The 19333-nt window shown below is 35.0% G+C and overlaps 3 protein-coding genes across 5 annotated transcripts; 1 reads left to right on the forward strand and 2 right to left on the reverse strand.

Moving 5' to 3' along the window:
- Positions 1–370: 370 nt before the first annotated feature.
- Positions 371–2927, reverse strand: LOC112780027 (BAG family molecular chaperone regulator 1). 3 transcript variants are annotated; one of them, XM_025824373.3, is made up of 5 exons: positions 2255–2868; positions 1844–2163; positions 1508–1764; positions 1270–1416; positions 371–1014 (listed from the first exon to the last, which is right to left on the reverse strand). In XM_025824373.3, exons 2-5 carry the CDS (start codon positions 2076–2078, stop codon positions 616–618), a joined length of 1038 nt encoding a protein of 345 aa, XP_025680158.1. In that variant the 5' UTR covers positions 2079–2163; positions 2255–2868; the 3' UTR covers positions 371–615. The 3 variants fall into 3 exon arrangements, with proteins under 3 accessions (XP_025680158.1, XP_025680159.1, XP_025680157.1); XM_025824374.3 differs by having other exon boundaries at positions 1844–2103; positions 2255–2867; XM_025824372.3 differs by having other exon boundaries at positions 1844–2927.
- A 6612-nt stretch (positions 2928–9539) lies between these two features.
- Positions 9540–11382, forward strand: LOC112780028 (dihydrodipicolinate reductase-like protein CRR1, chloroplastic). The gene is made up of 9 exons (XM_025824376.3): positions 9540–9780; positions 9854–9976; positions 10067–10141; positions 10217–10282; positions 10375–10470; positions 10549–10665; positions 10740–10931; positions 11005–11091; positions 11161–11382. Exons 1-9 carry the CDS (start codon positions 9646–9648, stop codon positions 11191–11193), a joined length of 924 nt encoding a protein of 307 aa, XP_025680161.1. The 5' UTR covers positions 9540–9645; the 3' UTR covers positions 11194–11382.
- Positions 11383–14707: 3325 nt separating this feature from the next.
- On the reverse strand, positions 14708–18816 carry LOC112780029 (F-box protein PP2-A13). Its single transcript, XM_025824377.3, has 3 exons — positions 18215–18816; positions 17943–18061; positions 14708–15364 (listed from the first exon to the last, which is right to left on the reverse strand). The coding sequence occupies exons 1-3, from the start codon at positions 18539–18541 to the stop codon at positions 14944–14946; spliced, it is 867 nt and encodes a 288-aa protein (XP_025680162.1). The 5' UTR covers positions 18542–18816; the 3' UTR covers positions 14708–14943.
- Positions 18817–19333: the final 517 nt, after the last annotated feature.

The following is a 19333-nucleotide window of genomic DNA, read 5'->3' on the forward strand; positions in this document are numbered from 1 at the left end:
ACCAAACCTAGTGGCTAATAATTAGTTATAGCTAGTTAACATATATGATTTCATCTTCTACCCTATTGATGGCTTTTCAGGCTTGTCTTGTTGTCATTGGGGGGATATTTCCTTCTTATTTTTTTCATGATAGGAAGGCAAACACTTTAATAGATGCCACTCTTTTTGTCCGTTTGTAGCCCCCACAATAAGCAAGGCACCAAAATAAAATTAATAGTGGTATTCCTATTTCATCAACGTAACCACCGCCTTTTCACCAACAATTTACCATTTGACCAGACCAAAATTGAAATGAATGAAAATGAAGAGGTGCACCAAAAATCATATCATATATATATATATATATATATAATTAAAAAAGAAGGAACCGTTTTTATGATAATTAATCATCACTATTATAGAGCAACCCCGTTTATTTCCGGTGAAGTAAATGGACAGAGACTAATGGGGGGTTACTAAAACAAATCTAAGTACAGAAAAGAATGTATGTAACTGTAACTGTAACATATAACGTAACATTCCCAAGTCCCAAGTGGAAAGACAAATTAAACCCCAAATCACATCTCCACACAATTACCAAAAATAAAAATAAAAAGGTACACGTGGTTATGCTACTCAATCGAAGAATTCCCAATTGAACTTGTGATGAACTGAATTGTTATTACTATTGTTGTTGTTGCCATTATTCAGTGGGCTTGCTGATGTGGATGTGGAAGAAGATACTGGAATTAACGGTGGCAGAGAATCAAATGTCTCCCATTTTGTGGTAACTACTACTTCTGAGTGCTGGTTTTGCTGCTGCTGCTGCTCCTGAATTGTTGCTGATCTATGATTATTCCCATTTGACACACCTTGTGATTGTGGTTGCTCTTGAATTGTTGCTAGTCTATGCACATTTGAATGCCTTTGTTGGGCCTTCACTGATGCATGATGCCCTCCATTGTTGGCATTGCCCATAGAATTCTTAATTTTAAGCATATCAAGAGTTTCAACATACTTTTGAACTCGTTTTACCTTCAAAATGGGGATTCATCACCATCAGAACAAACCATAATCAATGGGAATCAACAGAATTGCAATATATAAAACATAAATACAGAGATAAAGAGACACACAAAAAGTGTTTAGAGTTGAAAACAAGTACAAGCCAATGTGTCAAACGGAGACAAAAGAGACACAAATTTCCTATGACTGTCTCTCTCTCTATTTGTGTTATGTTATAGCTACCAAATGCAGGAAAAGTGCAAAGTTATGCATAGAAGAATGTACCTGCATTTTCCTCTGCAGTTTAACATCTCCATCAGCCATTATACCATCCAATTTAAGGAGTTGATTCATCAAGAGCTCAATGAGACTAATGACATCAATTTCAGCAACTTTGCCACCTTTACTAATAATTGATTCCAGTGCTGACACCTGACAAAGTCCGAATTAATCAGCACCACCCAACTACTGAAGCATTTAATACATAGAAAAAGAAGAAAAAGGGGGATAGAAGAAAGCATACCCTGGCTGCAAGTCTATCAACTTCCAAGCTGATTTCAGAAATGGACTTGGCAGCTTTTTCCATCTTAGCATTCTTTCTCATCTCCAAGTACCTTCTCTCTTGGCTAAGAGGGTCCTCCACCAACACCAATTTGGACTTGTCCTTCACTCCAACAATGTCAAGGAACGCCTTTGAATCCCTCTCTTTGTCCTTGTAATATATCTTCTGATCCTGGTGGTGCAACCCAGTTGGACCAGACAACATTTTCTTCAATTCCCCTAATAACATACAACGGTAAACATAAATAAATCAACAGATAATACTATAATATAATTATTAAAGAAAAAAGGGGTTTACCAAATGTAGCTTGAGAACTAATGTTGACTTCATGGTAGGTTGATCCGTATTTAACCCTAACTCTAATTGTCGGTGCCGGCGGCACTGAGTTCCGATCCGAGTCATCGGTTCTGCGCTGAACCAGCATTCCACCTGGTCTCATCTCCCATTCCATTGCCCTCGTTGTTGTAGCCTCGCTTCCATTATTCACGGCGGAGACCCCATAATTATTGGTCATGTTCCTCATCCTCATCATCTTCTTCTCTCTTTCAGTAACACTTCTGTGTTTGTGTTGAAGTTAGTGAGAGAAAGAGAAAGAACCAGAAGCTCAGATTAGATCTCTGCCAAGTTTGATTTGTGTGAGAAGAGAGAGAAAGAGAAAGAAGAAAAAAACGGAGACTCGATTGACCGAAAGGATGACGTTGTTAGAACCTGATGCGTGAAAGTGTGAATAGCCCGCATTCCACGACTCCAATCCCCGTAGGGAAAAAGAAAGATTCAAGTTTCAAGAGACAGAAAACTGAAGAAACGAAAGCTTCGCCTTTTGTTTTTCCCCCTTGTGCTTTTTACTAGAAGAATCAACAATGGCGTTCGGATGAAGAAAAACACCGACGCATCAACCCTCCAAATCTTCGCTTTCACGGCAAATCGCCGGACGGAAAAGTTCACACTTTCTCAAAGGAAAAGAAAGTCACACTCAGATGAATGGCAACAACAATAGGGGGAAAATTACATAGAAATGAAAGAGAGAAGAGAAGAAAATGAAGCTGAGAAAGGGTCCGAATTAAAGGAAATAATGTTTGTGTGAAGGAAAATAATGAATGTGGTGAGTGTGAGAGTTTTGTCGCGTAATTTTGGAGTGGAATTAACAAATGGAACAAAAGAGAATCTGAAAGAACCGGTGACTGTGTTGTTCTGAAGATGAAGAAGAAGAAGAAGAAAAGGGCAATGTAATGTGAAGTCAAAATCCAGAGAGAAAAACAATTCCAATAATCAGGATTTTGCTCTCTCTCTCTCTCGAGGAAAAAAAACAAAAAATAGTTATAAAGAAAAATTGGCAAAAATGAAATATATTAATAAAAAAAAAGAGTGGCCAGCTAACCATGCTGGCAGCAGCCTGTGACTTTGATGTTATTAATAATTTCATAAAATGTAAACAAATTGGGTTTAAATAATTGTCGATAAAATATCGTCACATCATATCATATGATTAATCAAAGATGGATTATTGTTCCCTGTTGCAATTCTACCACAACAAAAAGAAAAAGGGTGATTTCTGTCTAAATTATGATTATGGTAGTTACAATAGTAATAATTATGATGGCATTATATGGTTAACAAAACTATTGCGATAAAAATATGAAGTGAGAGTTTTGTTTATATTTTGAATTATTCTTTTTGTTGTTATCCTTGCTATTAATTTGTTCTACATTTTTAATTATTTATACAATTTGTACGTTATATTACTATTATTGTCATTTTTAACATATATTTTATGGGCTAAGTATGATTTTGGTCCCCAACGTAGGGGCTGAAAATTTTTTTCGTCCCTCGCCTTTTTTTCGCTCTAAAATGGTCCCCAAGGTTTCGGTTTGTTTTAAAATCGTCCTTCGGACGAAAATACCCTTTTCCCTTCACCCCAAAATTAACCAAAATCAACCACCACCACCACTACCACTACCACCACCATCAGAACAGAACCACCACCACCACCACCACCACCACCACATCATCATCATCATCATCATCATCATCATCATCATCATCATCAAACTCAGAAGGTGAAGAACAGAATCGCAGAAATTGAAGAACAGAAGCGCAGAAGCAGAACAACAATGGAATCAAATGAACAACAACAACAAAAGCAGTTACAAGCAGAAGAACAACAAAAAAAAAAAACAAGAACCCATAACTCAACCCAGAACCCATAACACATCATCATCATCAAAACTCAACCCAGAACTTAGAACTCAGCAAAAATAATTGATAAAATGAATCAGAAGAACAACCAAAAAAGAACAGAAACTAGAAAAATTGATAATCAGAAACAGAAACAGCAGAAGGAGAAGGAGAAGGAGAAGGAGAAGGAGAAGAAGGTGGTGGTGGTGTGGTGCGGTGATGCGGCGGGGGTGCGGTGCGGTGGTGCGGCAGAGCGGCGGGGCGGCGGCAGCGAAGAGTGGCGGGGCGGCGGCAGCGAAGAGCGGCGAGGCGGCGGCGAGGACCCTCCCCCTTTCCCCCTCTTCTTCCCGAAACCCCCTCCCCCCCTCTTCTCCCTTCGTGTTCCCTTCCCCCTTCCCCGAGGAGCAGAGCGGCGGCGACAGCGAAGAGCGACGGCGGTAATGAAGTCGGTGGCGGCGGCGAGGAGAGAAGAAGAAGAAGAAGAAGAAGAAGTGGCGGACGACGGTGCGGCGGTGCGGCGGCATGGCGTCCCTCTTCTCTCCCCCCTCCACCCTCCACCCTCCCCCCCCACCTTTCTCGGCCCCCCTCCCCCCCTTTTCTTTCTTTCTCGCCCCCCAACCCCACTTCTGTATCCCCTTTCTTTTTTTATTTTATATTTATTTTATTTTAAAATTTTTTTAATAAAGGGTAATTTGGTAATAAAAAAATAAAATTGGTAAAAATGACGATTTTAAAACAAACCGAAACCTTGGGGACCATTTTAGAGCAAAAAAAAGGCGAGGGACGAAAAAAATTTTCAGCCCCTACGTTGGGGACCAAAATCATACTTATCCCTATATTTTATTTACATCCGGATGGAAAAGACTAAAAAGATTTTTTATAATAAAGACAAAGGGGTCGAAGAGATTATCAACATGATCGTCGTGAGTTCTAATGAGCGAAAAGGTATGGTTCCTTTAATTGTTGATGGCTATGCCAGATATGATACGAGAGTTTTTCTTTAAGGTTAAGTACTTTTTTTGTCCCTAAAGTCTTCGCTCAAAATTAAAATCGTCTCCGATATTTTTTCGTTATTAAAATCATCCTCAACATTACAAAACGTTATAAAATCATCATTTTGTCCATGAACATTTTTTTTGGACAATTTTACCCTTAAACAAAAATTAAATAAAAAACCGCCGAACCGACTGAGAAACGATCGATTGGATCGGATTGGTAACTGGCCGGTTCGGATAAAACGACGCTGTTTTTTTATTTGTAAAAAAAAAAACAAAAGAGAAGCAGATTCATTTGTGTCTTCATGAACCAACTCCCCCCAATCATTCATTCATTTGTCACTCCCTGGACTGGAGAACTCTGAAGCAAAGGGAACCCTAGCCCTTCGTCACCGTCGCCATTCCGAGGTACTCAGCGCCGCCGCCGTCCCCAGGTCCTCAGCGCCGTCGCTTCTTCCTCTTCCCCGTGTTCGGAACCAGTAACTCGGCACGTCGTCTTCATCTTCGTTGGCTTCTTGGCGCGGAACCCAAATTAGTGGCTTCTCGTCTTCATCTTCACTGAATGTTCGGCCTTCTTCTTGGTTTGAAGTTCTGAAATTGTTGTTCTTCGATTTTCTTCTTCAATTTTTGTTCCATTTTTCTTCAATCCTTCTTCTTCGGTCTTGGTTTGAAGTTTGGTTTTGAATATTTTGTAAATTGTAATTTCCTGTTGTTAATGGCTCTGTCTTGTATTTGCTGGTTGCTGATGGTAGAAATTTTACAAATTTGCATATTTGTATCGTATGGTTCTGATTGCTCTGTTAAATCATGTGTATTAAAATAAACTTACTCTGTGAATGAAAAGATGAAGAAGAAGATGAAGGGTTGTTGTTGTGAATGAGAAGAAGAAGAAGATGAAGAAGAAAGAAGATATGAGAAGAATGGTTGTTATGAGAAGATGAAGGGTTGTTGTTATGAATGAGAAAGGAAGAGAAGAGGGATCTATCGTCTGCGTTTGCTTACATGTTTTTTAATTTTTGTTTGAGATATTACATGGACAAAGCGATTTCAGTACAGGGCCTTAGCTGGACTAAGAATGCTTTGGGGAAGAGAAATCTGTTGAACTGGCTGGGAGCATGATTTCCTCCCTAGTGGAGTCTGGTAAATTTGCATGTCTAATAAGCGCGCTCTCATCTTTGTTGGACAAGTACTTGCAAGCCCCATCAGAAAGCTTTTCTTAGTAGCCTTAGTTACCAACAAAAGCCGGCTTCTGATTTTTCACCATTCTTGCTCATGAAACATACTGGAATTGAACCTACTGTCCTTGGCCTCATATCACAGTTGGATGCTGCTATTGATAAAAAAACTTCAGGAGTTCTTCCTAAGGCCTACTGGGAGTGCATGTTGCATGGATCTCTTTGTCATCTTTCTACTCCTAGTACTACTTTGCTTTCTTGTGCTCTTAGCATAAGAGGAATTATCTGTGTCCTAGATGGGTTATTTAGAATAACAGTAGGAAGAAAGGTTGATTTGGACATCGAAATTTTTGGAAAAATTCTTGATGCTGTAATGATTATCAAGTATGATAGGATATTTAAAGGTATTCATGGGCAATGTGATGCTGTTTATCAAAGCATAAGTGCAGAACTCGAATGGTCAAGTTATGCTGACTTAATTCTAATGAAGCAAATAGAAGGGTTTCTGAAAGACATTAATTCTAGGGGAGAAGGTCATGACAGTGTCCAAGAATGGATAATCTACTTCTCTTTTGTTTTTTTTACAAATAAAAAAACGGCGTCGTTGTATTCGAACCGGCCAGTTATCGATCCGGTCCAACCGATTGGTTTTTGGCCGATTCGATTTTTTTTTTATTTTTGTTTAAGGGTAAAATTGTCAAAAAAATATTGTTCATGGACAAAAGGATGATTTTATAACGTTTTGTAACGTTGAGGATGACTTTAATAACGGAAAAAGGTCAGAGACGATTTTGATTTTGAGCCAAGACCTTAGGGATGAAAAAAGTACTTAACCATTTTCTTTATATTATTGTCTTACTTTCTTTACGTTTGGATTGTAGTGTTACGTTTGGATTGCAGTGTTTGACTAATTCTGTTGGATTTGGATCCTCTAAAGTTTAAATTTCACTTTAGAGAGTAAAGTGTGATCTTGTACCCTTGAATAGTTTCTCTTTCATATTTATTATTGGTCCCATCTATAAAATCAATGATGAGAGATCACACTTTACTTTCTAAAATAAAATTCAAACTTTAGAGGATCTAAATCCAATTCTGTTTGCTCCACTTTATTGGATTGAGGTTTTGCTTTAAAAAAAATATATTTTATTTAAATTAATTCCTCTCAATAATTAAATATGAGTAAAATATTAAGATGACTTATTATATTTTATAAAATTAATATAAAACTATAGCCACCACAAGAATATTGGGTTAAAAAAAAAAGGAAAAGGGGAAAATGAGAGAGGGAAACATGCAAAGCCGCCAAAATGGTTTTTTTTTTTTTAATATGGAAGTGGAAACTTGGGTGTCTGTGTCTGAAATTATGTGATTGAGTGCGTGATATCCTAGCTTAGAGATTATGGGTGTGGGGTTTGGTGAAAGACTGGTATCCGGGGTAAGGGTAATTTCGGAATTGGAATTTATTTTAGATGACGCAGCACGCAGTAGATATACACGTATAATACTCTTACTTTTCAATTTTCAATTTTTCATACACCCTTTTTCCCCTGACAACCTCCCAACTATAATTTTTATTACAACTCTAAAGAAACTCTAAAATTGTGATTAGGGTGGAACTAATTCAGAGCAAACACATTGTTGCTTCAAAAACCAATATATTATTGGAGCACAAGTAGTGTACATATCACATGGTGTCAATGCGCGCAACCAGCAGCATGTTTGCTATTATTGAGTTGCTAAACTTCATCTTTAATAATACATTGAGCCAATGTATTATAAAAATTAAGATAAAGAGAATTGTAAGTAAGATTAAAAATGAATTTGTGAGGACATGACGAGGAAAAAATGGAGACATGGTGAAAATAGGGAGGTGGGCTCTAAAATCTAAGCCTTAAAAGGTAAAAGCAGATGCTGACTCCATTTCACAGTCCACACCGACACTTTGGCCGCACGTGACACTGCTTTCGGAGCTGCGATTCAGTGTTGAAGCCTCACCGTGCTCTCTCATTTCCAAGCCGTCATGGAGGGATTGGGCCATGTTTCATTAGAGACAAGCTACCGACCAATTAGGATTTTAATTAAACAATACTTGATCACAATGCCCAACAATCCACTGTGTAAGAAATATTTTTACATTGTGTAAAACTTTTTTTCATCTTAAAATTATAAAATTCTTTTAATTTTTTATGGGATTGATGATCAATTAGGCTTCATATAATTGTGTATGGTTCAATCTAAAGGGATCTTTCCCGTAAAAGTGCATCCACCTTAAGTTTATAGTCAGGATTGTCAGCATCACCTAGCTAGCTAATAATCCATCTCTCGTGATACATTGTCATTGATGTGATCTTTCCCCAAGGACCTTATACACAATGTGGCAATTAATAATTAGACAACGGGATAAGTTGGATTACAACACAACTTGGTGTTTTGGATTTTAGCTTCAGGGGATTGAATCCTTTGTAGCCTTCTAATAAAACTTTATTCTTTGGTTTTTATAGATAACAATTTTACTTTTTGTTTTCTTAATTTATTAATTTTTGTTATAATTACTTTATTTTAGTGGATTTACCAAATGGAAATTTTAATAAACTTTCAGGTGAGGTGTAATATATTAATTCTTCCATAGGTGCCGACAAGATGATGAATTAGTATTGGTTATATATGGAACGAATGTTCATCTTGTATTGATTAATTGATTAATGACTAAGATCTTACAATTAAATTGAGATATATAAGACCATTGACTATAGAACAAAGAAGCAATTATTTATATTTTACAATAATTTGATGTCATTTCAACATGTATTTTTGAAAACAGTTATTAGGAGAATATATATAGATATATAATGTACAACTACTTCAAAAAGAACATATATACATGTTATATGTGTGGGGTCTAATAAAGAATAAGCTGAGTCATGTGATTCAGGAAAATTACAATGCAAGAACTCTGCACAAACTGATGTTGTGTCCAGAATTCAGAAGTTTGTATATATATATGAAAATTTGTGTTTCTCTTAGTTTAAGTTGGTAGATCAATGTTGTTGTTTTTCAAAATCACTATCACATTAGCATACAAAATAGTGCAAGTTTGTTCAGTTGGTGGATTACCATGACCTTTTCAACATTTGGTGATCATGCCTAGCAGTTTAATTGGCTAATTATGATTGGTACTTATTTAGACTTAACATTATTTTAGAATTAAACTTTGTCAGCCGTATGGTTATATTATATTTAATAGATAAGACAGTTGTTATGTAGTAGGTTTCATATAATATATAAATTTGATATTATATGATGTTATATTATACTTAATTTTTTTTATGTACAAAGAGAATACGGAATAAAATTGAAAGAGTACGTAAAAAAAATTTATGTATTTCTTATTGAATTTAAAATAAAAAAATAACTAATTATATATATATATATATATATATATATATATATATATAAAATAAACTACAAAATTTAGATTTTTAAAAGTGATTGATTCAATAAAGAGCACCTCACTAATTCATTTATTTTCTTATTAGATTAGATAACATACAAGAATTAATGGTGGTATTTTTTTTCTGGTGATTAATTGAGAAACAATGAATTGGGAAAAGCATGTATATATGCCACGTTGGCTATACTATAGCTTTCAATAAAGGCCTATCAAAGAACCAAAAACCTTATCTCTCAATAAACACATTGGTCATATAACATATTTATAGCCTTATCTATAGTGTTGCATAGAGGAGCAGCAACCATGGTATCCTTAAGCTCTCATTTCCATTCCACCAACTACTACTTGAATAGGAATAATAATTCTCATCACAATCACAATTTCAGAATCAAGCACTATGTTTCATGCTCTGCCCAGCCTACACAAACCAACATTAAGGTGCCATTACTATTATTTACCAACATGCAATGCATTGTGAAAATGCTAATGAAGTGATATGGTTTTAAAACAGGTAGTGATAAATGGAGCAGCCAAGGAGATAGGAAGAGCAGCAGTGGAAGCTGTGACTAAAGCTAGGGGAATGGAACTTGCTGGTGCTGTAGATACTTGTCATGTTGGGGAAGATATTGGACAGGTATTTGTGTTCTTTTTTCTTCTTTATTTTTGTCTCTGAAACTAGACAAGTTTTTCTCAAGTTTGTTGTTTTCTTAATTATTATTATTAGGTATGTGGCATGGAAGAGCCCCTCGAAATACCCATAATAAATAATCTCACTATGGTTTTGGGTTCTATATCTCAGGTAATATATATAATCATGTGATGGCATCATAAGATTTTAATTATTGTATTATGTTTTGAAGAATGGAATTTGCAGTCCAAGGGAGCAGGAGTTGTAGTTGATTTTACTGAGCCTTCCTCCGTATATGACAATGTAAAACAGGTCTAGTGTCTCAACTAACTAATTAAAAAGGGTAGGAGATAGTTTTGTAATAAGTAGTGTGACATGTTCTTCACATGTGCATATTTGAGTAGGTAACAGCATTTGGCATGAGAAGCGTAGTGCACGTTCCGCGAATGGAATTAGATACGGTTGCAGCATTATCTGCATTCTGTGACAAGGCCACCATGGTGAGCACAAAAAACTTGGTGGTAACTGACTAAGGTGTAAGGTGTATGGGACTTTATTAGCATTTTTATGTGTACCAGGGTGTGTTGGTTGCACCAACCCTTTCCATAGGATCAATATTGCTACAACAAGCTGCAATCTCAGCTTCTTTCCATTACAGAAACGTTGAGATTGTGGAATCCAAGGCTAATGCAAATGTAAGATAGTGCTGTGAATGATTTTTGATGAAGATGTTATAAAAAAAAATAAGGATTGGATTGGTGGTGAACAGGATCTTCCATCAGTAGATGCAAACCAAATAGCAAAGAATCTGTCAAACCTGGGTCAGATCTATAACAGAGAAGATGCTTCAACGGATGTGTTGGCAAGGGGTCAAGTCCTTGGAGATGGAATTCGTGTGCATAGCTTGGTACTTCCAGGACTTCCCTCAAGTACAACAGTTCACTTCTCTGCTCCAGGAGAGGTAAGAACTAAGAAGTTTTCTATGTTATCCTCTTCTTAGTTAATAAATTTTGACATTAACTCGTTGCATGCAGATATATTCTATCAAGCATGATATTACAAATGTGCAATGCCTCATGCCAGGCTTGCTGTTAGCCATTAGAAAAGTTGTGCGCCTCAAGGTACCTTCCTTTGTTCATTTTATATCATTCTTCTTTCACCAATTCATTCTTACTTTATTATCTTTGCAGAATTTGGTGTATGGCTTGGAGAAGTTTTTGTAAAACCATATAATCATGCCACTAAGAAGACTACACACATATCTCAATTCTTTTAAAACGGTTTTATTTTTCATCTTTAAATTTTATTAAGTATTCAAATGGTGTATATGAAGAAACTAAGGATGCTCTGCACATTTTAACATCATAGATGTTTGCATTTTAATCATGAGAAATCGAATAAAGTTTGATGGATGATTCCTGTGCATAGATAGAGAAACATGTGAAGCAAAGAACCAAAAGAGAGCTTTACAAATAGGTAGGTTAGTCATTAATGTATGTTGGTACATATTTTGTACTGAAGCCATATATAATCATATGATTCATATCCGATGATGAAGATAATAAATGATGCTTTCATGGATAAATTGTCACTCATCATCAACGAAAAGCTGCTAAAAAGAGTAAGAAAGTTAACTTAACTCACATAATAAATACAAAACCGAAATCATAACACAATACCTATTGAAACAACTAAAGTTTAAAATTCAAAATTCTGTTAATTTATTAGCGTAGTTTAATATATATATAACTTCACCAGAACTATTTGGAAAGATTTGGTTCTGCCAAGAGTGGAGTTGTTCATTTGATTCATGTTGATAGACAAAGTGAATACTAAAAAAAGACTATGCAGATTGGGAATCACTCAGCAGGATGATAATATTTGTGTTTTATGTAAAAAAGACGTTGAATTTATTCACCACTTATTTTTTTGTTGTGATTTTACTTGACATGTATGATGTGTATGGCTATCTGATTTTGGGAGGTTATGGGTGATACGGAAAAATTATATTTTTCGCATAACTACCGGCAAGTGCACCGGATCGTATCAAGTAATAAAACTCACAAGAGTGAGATCGATCCCACGAGGATTAAAAGATTAAGCAATCAATAGTCAATTGATTATTCTAGTTAGACGGTTTATATTGTGATGATGAGCAAATAGGAAAAGTAAATTACATGAAATTAAAAGAAAGCAATAAATGACTAGAAAGTAAATGACATAAATGTAAAGTGTAAGAAGATAAAATGCCGAAAAGTAAATTGCAAGGAATGGAAAGTACAAGAAAGTAAAGTGTAAGAAAGTAAATGACGGAAAGTTAAAATACTAGAAGTAAAAATAAAAAGAAAGCATTAGGATCAAGAGATATTACATTCTCAGGATCAACAATTCTCATCTCCTCTTCAATCATGCAATCATGATCTCTTGGCAAATTATAAGTAATCAAACCCCAATCTCTTGGTGATTTGATTTCTCTTAACTTGATCAATTGCCAATCTCTTAATCTAATTGGTCATGAGAAGAGATGAAGTTCAATTTATGATTCAAAGGCCACACAATCTTCAAGACCTCAATTCAAAGTGGTTACATGTCACATACCGGACTAAGAATGTATTGATCAAGAGGATTATGAGAGAAAAGTCTCAAACTGAATTTCATGACTCCTTTCTCAAGTTCATCATGAAATTCAAGTAGATCCAATCCCTCTCTCGATAGTAATTGGATCTTTGAAGCACAAAAACTCTCTCTAAAACAACAATAAAAGAAGAATTGAAGATGAAGAATGAAAATAAATCAACCCATTAAATTGCAATAGAAAGAGTTAGTAATTCATAAAAAACTATTCACAAAGTAAGAAAGAAAATGGAGGAAAAGAAGAGTGTGTGAAGGGAGAGTCCAAAGATCCCTCCTAGCGGAATGTCTAACATCCCGCCTCCTATCATGAAACTAAGGCCTTATATAGGCTCTCCTAAATTACAAATTTAAATGAAATTGAAAACAAATTACAATCAAATGAAAATTAACTATTTTAGATGATTTCTTGTGGCCTTGATTGAGTGATATTTGTGGGCTTGTTTGCTTGAAGTTGAAGTGGACTTGGAGTGAAATTAATTGAACTAAAATGATGCTCCAGGGGTCCTTTGGCATATATGGGCTCCTTTGTGTGGCGCTGGAATATGGCGCTTGCTACTGAGCGTGAAGAATGAGCGCTAGCTATTTTTCTTTTTATGCATACGCACGCTTGCTTGTACGTGCGCACACTTGCAAAAATCACCCTTGTACAGTTGTACGTACGCACGTAGGGGTGTGCGTACGCACAAACCTCAAATTCTCCTTGGTAAAGTATCGAAGGCGCTCTCCAACATGAGCGTGCAAACGAGCGCCCAAGTAAGCGCCATAATCACCCTTTTGTGCGTGCGCACAGGCTTGTGCGTATGCACAATTCTTTGAAAATGCATGTTTTGTGCGTACGCACATTTCAAAAAATCTTCATTTTTCAGAATCGAAGGCGCTCACTGGCGATCGTGCTTGAGAGAGTTGGGATGTTGGGTGCTTGCTGAGGCGAGCGTGGTTGAGATCGCCCAAACGAGCGCTAAAATCACCCTTTTGTGCATGCGCACAGGCTTGTGCGTACACACACTTCAAAAAATCTTCAATTTTCAGTATCGAAGGCGCTCTCAAGTGAGCGCCCAGGAGAGCGCCCAAGTGAGCGCTGCCTCTTTTCTGAGGGTGTTTTTGTTGCTGGCGCTCATGGAAGCAAGCGTGGAGGCATTGTTTTGTGTGGGCTACTTCTTCATGGGTCATGGGCCACGCTTTTAAAAGCGTGGTCTAAGGTTCCAAAGCGTATCTAAGTTTCAAAGCGTATCTAAAAGCTCCTCTTTTCTTCGTTTGAGCTTGTTTTGTGTTTTTTGCTTCTTTTTCTATCATTTCCTTCAAAATTAATAAATTCAAAGTAATATATGACTTAAGCACAAAAGTACTCAATAATTCAGCATTATGAACTAATTTTTTATATGAAAAAGTATAGAAAAACACACATGATGCGCATGCATCAATGAGTTGTTTTGAATTCACTGAAGGGACATTTTAAGAGTTAATCAGGTGTCTGGTCTAGCAAGAAAAAATATAAAAAGTGGCTCATATGCTTTATTTCAATTATTTGAAGTGTTTCACTAAAAAGAAATGAAAGGATCTTTCATAATAAAAAAATAAGTGTAGAAACAAATTTTCAAATATCAATAGCAGCCAAATTTAAAAAATGGAGTAGTATAGATTACTTCTGATATTGATGACAATACCGAAAATAATATTAGAGATAACTCTTACTTGATTAGGTTGTTGTGTTGTATTTGTTTTCTTTTTCGTTTTACGATGCTGTATTGAATTCATTTTGTTCCAAAAAAAAAAAATCATCTTTGCTAGATAAGTGCAACAATTGTTAAAATCTTTCTTTTACTTCATAAAAAAATATGACTAACAGTATTCCCATTAACAAAATTAAACACTTATATAGTTGAGGTGTAAAAATGCCATTAAATTCAATTTTTTTTTCTAACAGAACACTCAATGTATAATGGTTATTACCATTTAAATGTATAACTGATATTACCATTAATATATTTGATTAAAAAAATCAAAATAAATCACTGCACTTTTAAAAACGTTATTACTCTTGTTAAATTGTATAAAAGAATCAAAGTAATTATCATTATGATAGACAATTATAGGCGTGTAATATAGATGAGAGAATGAACTACTAATATCATTAAATAAAACAAATTTGGGGTGTTTTGTCTTCCTAACCTTTGGTTCCCAATTTTTTTGTTTAATAATATACCTATGGTATCAAACAGCAAATTAATCTGTACAACACAAACATCAAGAGGAAATGAGACTTGTTACAAGTGCCAGTGGCAAATTAAAAAAGAAGACCCTTGTTTATAAGCTCTGTAACTGTGCGTAATAATAATGAGCTAGAAGAGTAAAATTTTGTGGCTAAACTGGGTTGGGCAGATGATGGCACCATCTATGCAGAGGCCACCTTTGGTGTGAGTGCAATCAATTTGGGCCAAAGAGAACTTCAGTTTAGTGGGCTCATTGGGCCTATCAACAATAAAATCTCCAACACGGTAGTGGATCCACTCCCCTGGGCCAGTCAAATAAGACTCTGAGTGAGAACGCTGGCCGTGTGATGTGGAGAGTTGAAATCGGACGGGCTTGATGTCCCAGCCATGGACTTGGTCCACGTTGCACACACGGCGGCCCTTTCTTTTAGAGGCCATGCCCAATTGGAGTCTGAAAAATAGGGTGTAACTGCCCACAGGGAATTCAAACTCTAGCTCCCCCACCACCTCAACCCACCACATTTGTTGAAGATAGGCAACGCTCTTGAACCTGCGGTTGCCATGTTTATATCAATCCAAATCCAAATGCTAATTCAAATGCAACAATAAACCACGTTGATTAGGAAAAGCCATCAGCTTAGAGTTGGAATCCTTTTCCAGGAGAAGAAAAGTGCAATTTTATTGGATTGAAACCATTTATTATTATTATTATTATTATTATTATTATTATTATTAGTAGTAGGTCAGATGAAGTCGACTTTACATATACCTCAGAGCCGTTAGATGATTTGACTGATTTGATTAAATTTTCATCCAATGATTCTCAGGTATCAACTTCACGTGAAATCAATCTCACATGAGTTTTCACCTTCTTATTATTATTATTATTATTATTATTATTATTATTATTATTATTATTATTATTATTACGCCTTTTCAATGGGACCGAGGAACAAGCTAAGCACACAAAAAGGATTATTCTTTAATATTGGAAGGGTATTATTATTCAGAAAAGTTCTAACCTTTCTAGAAATTAAACAAATTGCATAGATTCTAATAGTAATCCTTCTTAAGCATATTATAAACAAATGATAAGGTATGCATGCTTCCCAAGTTATGACCGAAGGCACATAATATATAGTGGTAGTAATTAATAATAAACAAATGAATAAATAATGGCCAACGACGCTTTTGTTGCAATTAGAATATGATCTTGCATTCTTCTTTGCTTTATCCATATTCCATACAGAATGAGCAAAATCTATGCGATCACCTATCATTGCTTTCCCTTCAACACAAGTAGTCCTTTTCATCTATTTAGTTTATATACTATTTTTTTTTTTTAATTTGCAGATTGCATTGCTTGCACTCTTCTTTCTTTTTCTTTAATTACAGATAAAATATTAATGATTGACTAAAACTAAAAGTATTTATTAGTTGCCATAATTAATATGTCAAAACCAATGGCATTGCCCATAAGCTTTCAAGATTGTTGACAGCTCGTTAGAAAATTCCTACATTATTAGGTGAAAAGCTTTTAGCGTAATCTATGGAAAATTTCATGTTCCATTGGGAATCTAAAATTCAATAATGAATGTTTTTCAACGTAGATATATATATTTAGGCAGAACGATTACCATACCATACAACATTGTTCATTTCTACAAGTATTAGGTTTCTTCTAAATTCAGAGATCACTAGCTATTTTCAACGTTTGAAAATAATATAAAAATATTGATTATTGAACATTTTCGCACTTGGGATATTATTTTATTTTAACTCAATACAAAATTGACCACATATCATCTGAAAAATATCTCCTAAAATCGAGACATAGTCACTTGATAAGTATTATTATTATATTAGAGTGAGATTGCCTGATGGATGGGACATAATCTATGAAGCACGGACACTTGGCTGAATTGCCGTGTCTGCGTGTCGGACACATTTCGGACACGATACTCACCGACACTCGTCCGACACGCGTGTCTGCTGTGTCCAAACCGTGTCTTAATAAAAAATAAAAAATTCTTCTCCGGACACACTTGGACACACCTAAATACCATCACGTATCAACGTGTCCGGTCTTATTCTTAATATATATTCTTAAAATAAATTTAGATATAGTATATATTATTATTTAGTAAAACAAAAAATATTTTAAATATTTGATATAATTAAAATAAGACATTAAAAATAATTTAAAAAATTAATTTATATTTTAATATCAATAAAATATTAAAATATCATTACGATTTATCTAAAAAAATATTTTATATTTTATATGTATGCGTATCCCCGTGTCATGTAAGATTTTAAAATTCGCGTGTCGGCGTATCCCGTGTCGTGTCGTGTCCCATGTCCGTATCAGTGGCCGTGCATCATAGGACATAATACTTGTGAAGCATGACAGAAATGAACTTATCGTTATAATACAAAATTCTTTCATTTTTCTTCCTATAAGATACAGACAAATAGTTTCTTAAACTAGTTGTTTAATTTGGAAGACTTTATAAGTAATATAGTAAAATGTTTGGTAACTAAAGAAAATCATCCAAAAACAGCCATAATTTGTCTTATTTAGCATTCATTAATTGTTGTGATAATTAATTAATGCTAAATAAGGTAAGTTCTGGCTGTTTTTTTTGTCTACCTAGCATTACCCGTAATATAATGCTAGGGAGAGAAAAAAAAAAACAGTCAGAACTTATCTTATTTAGTATTAATTAATTGTCGCAATAATTAATAAGTACTAAATAAGACAAGTTATGACTATTTTTGGCTGATTTTCTTTGGTTACCAAATATTTCAGTATAATATATGTATTCATGCACAATGTAGATCTAAGACCGAGGCAGGCAACATGATGAAAGAAAGATTATATTTTGATATATTTATAGAACAAAAATCCAACCGAAAAATATACAAGTAAATGTAAGACAAGCAAAGAAGGAATAATTGGAATGGATCAAGACTTGGGACTCAGGACTCAGGTTTTGACCAAAAACATTACCGAACCTTTATACCTTCAATGCAAGTTAAACCAGAAAACAAGAGCACACACAAAGAAGAATTGTAGATCTAATATTACATTATTATTCATTAAAAACGACATAATAATAAGTTACCTGGATTCTTCAGTTGGAATATAATTCCAATATCTTCTATCATCTATTCCTGTTATGTTGAAGGACTTGGATGACAAGAACAAACAAATTTGTCCGCTGCATTTATCCAACCAAACTTCCTATAATAATAAGAACAACAAATCCAAAAAATAAACAGAAGGGTTTAGTAATTAAGTGCAAAAAGAAGACAAAAAAGAGAACTTGAAAGCTCAAAAGGGAAAGCTAAAATGAATGCAATATTAAGAGATGATATATATAACTAAGTGACTGACCTTGGTGCCAGCATCGAAGCGATTGGGTAAACATAGTTTTGTATAAATGTCTTTCTTAGTCATAGAAGCAATAATATTGTCTTGACCAAAGACTTTTGTGGCAAGGAACTTGTAGGATTGTGGCAACTTTGATTCCCACACAAAATCAGCTGAGGAAGCTCTGTGAAAAGTGCGGTTCACTCTAGCCAGTTGGCATATTTCTGGTGGATCCAGATTCATCAGCAACCTTGATATGCAGCTCTCTGGTATGTCCCCAAGACCTGGCCTTCCATCACCATCATCATCATCATACTTGTTTGAAGTTGACAAAGAAATACCAGCCCCCATAAGTAGAGTAGAAGATGATATTTTATGATGAAATTAAAAGGGTTTTTTGGGTTCAAAGGTAAAGGAGGAGGAGATAAAGTAGGTGGGAGAATATGAAAAGAGACAGAACTTGCTTTTCCATTTTCTTCCTTGGTGTGTTGGATTAAGGAGAAAGAAGAAGTAGTGGTAGAGGCACCATTTTTCTTTTGTCCCCCTTTTGTTCTTAGGTTTTGAAAATGGAAAGGTAGAGAGAGTAGTGTGTGTTGGAAAAGGCATAAAGTGAAATTCTTATATATATGTCTATGTTCATTAACCTTCAAAGGATAAAAAGGGAAGAAAAAGAATTTATAATTGAAGGGGACGTATAGTACATGAGTGTGCATGGAATAATAATGTGTATGTTGGGCGTAGCTAACTAGCTATTCATTGTATCATCACGTATTCACATCACGCGTGCATTCACGCTCCTATATATTTACATTTCATATATGCAATTTCAAGCAAGAAACATACTTATAGGATAATTTACATACATAAATTGAATAAAAAAATATTTCATAAATATTCTAAATTGAGTTTTGTTATATATATATCTTTCGTTTGACTTATTAAATTTTGTTATATACATATCTCATTTGATTCTCTAAATCAAATCAGACGAGACATGTAATGAAATTCAATTTAAAACATTTGTATAATTTTTTTTTAATTTATCTATATAAAGAGGTGTGCATGGGTCGGGTGAAACCGGATTTGATGTGACCCAGACTCGGCCCGAAATATATACCAGGTATATTTATTAGACCCGAACCC

The sequence above is a fragment of the Arachis hypogaea genome, chromosome 19 (assembly GCF_003086295.3).
Source record: "Arachis hypogaea cultivar Tifrunner chromosome 19, arahy.Tifrunner.gnm2.J5K5, whole genome shotgun sequence".
Lineage (NCBI taxonomy): Eukaryota > Viridiplantae > Streptophyta > Magnoliopsida > Fabales > Fabaceae > Arachis > Arachis hypogaea.

Bases quoted from the DNA above. Each gene is read 5' to 3' on its own strand.
- LOC112780027 (XM_025824372.3), bottom strand. From the start codon at position 2,078: ATGATGAGGATGAGGAACATGACCAATAATTATGGGGTCTCCGCCGTG. The intron at 1,417-1,507 runs GTATGCTTTCTT...GGACTTTGTCAG, and splicing joins TTGATAGACTTGCAGCCAGG to GTGTCAGCACTGGAATCAAT. The intron at 1,015-1,269 runs GTACATTCTTCT...CCCATTTTGAAG, and splicing joins AACTGCAGAGGAAAATGCAG to GTAAAACGAGTTCAAAAGTA.
- LOC112780028 (XM_025824376.3), top strand. From the start codon at position 9,646: ATGGTATCCTTAAGCTCTCATTTCCATTCCACCAACTACTACTTGAAT. The intron at 9,977-10,066 runs GTATTTGTGTTC...TATTATTATTAG, and splicing joins TTGGGGAAGATATTGGACAG to GTATGTGGCATGGAAGAGCC. The intron at 11,092-11,160 runs GTACCTTCCTTT...TTATCTTTGCAG, and splicing joins GAAAAGTTGTGCGCCTCAAG to AATTTGGTGTATGGCTTGGA.
- LOC112780029 (XM_025824377.3), bottom strand. From the start codon at position 18,541: ATGGGGGCTGGTATTTCTTTGTCAACTTCAAACAAGTATGATGATGAT. The intron at 18,062-18,214 runs GTCAGTCACTTA...TTATTATTATAG, and splicing joins GCTTCGATGCTGGCACCAAG to GAAGTTTGGTTGGATAAATG. The intron at 15,365-17,942 runs GTAACTTATTAT...TGGCAACCGCAG, and splicing joins ATTCCAACTGAAGAATCCAG to GTTCAAGAGCGTTGCCTATC.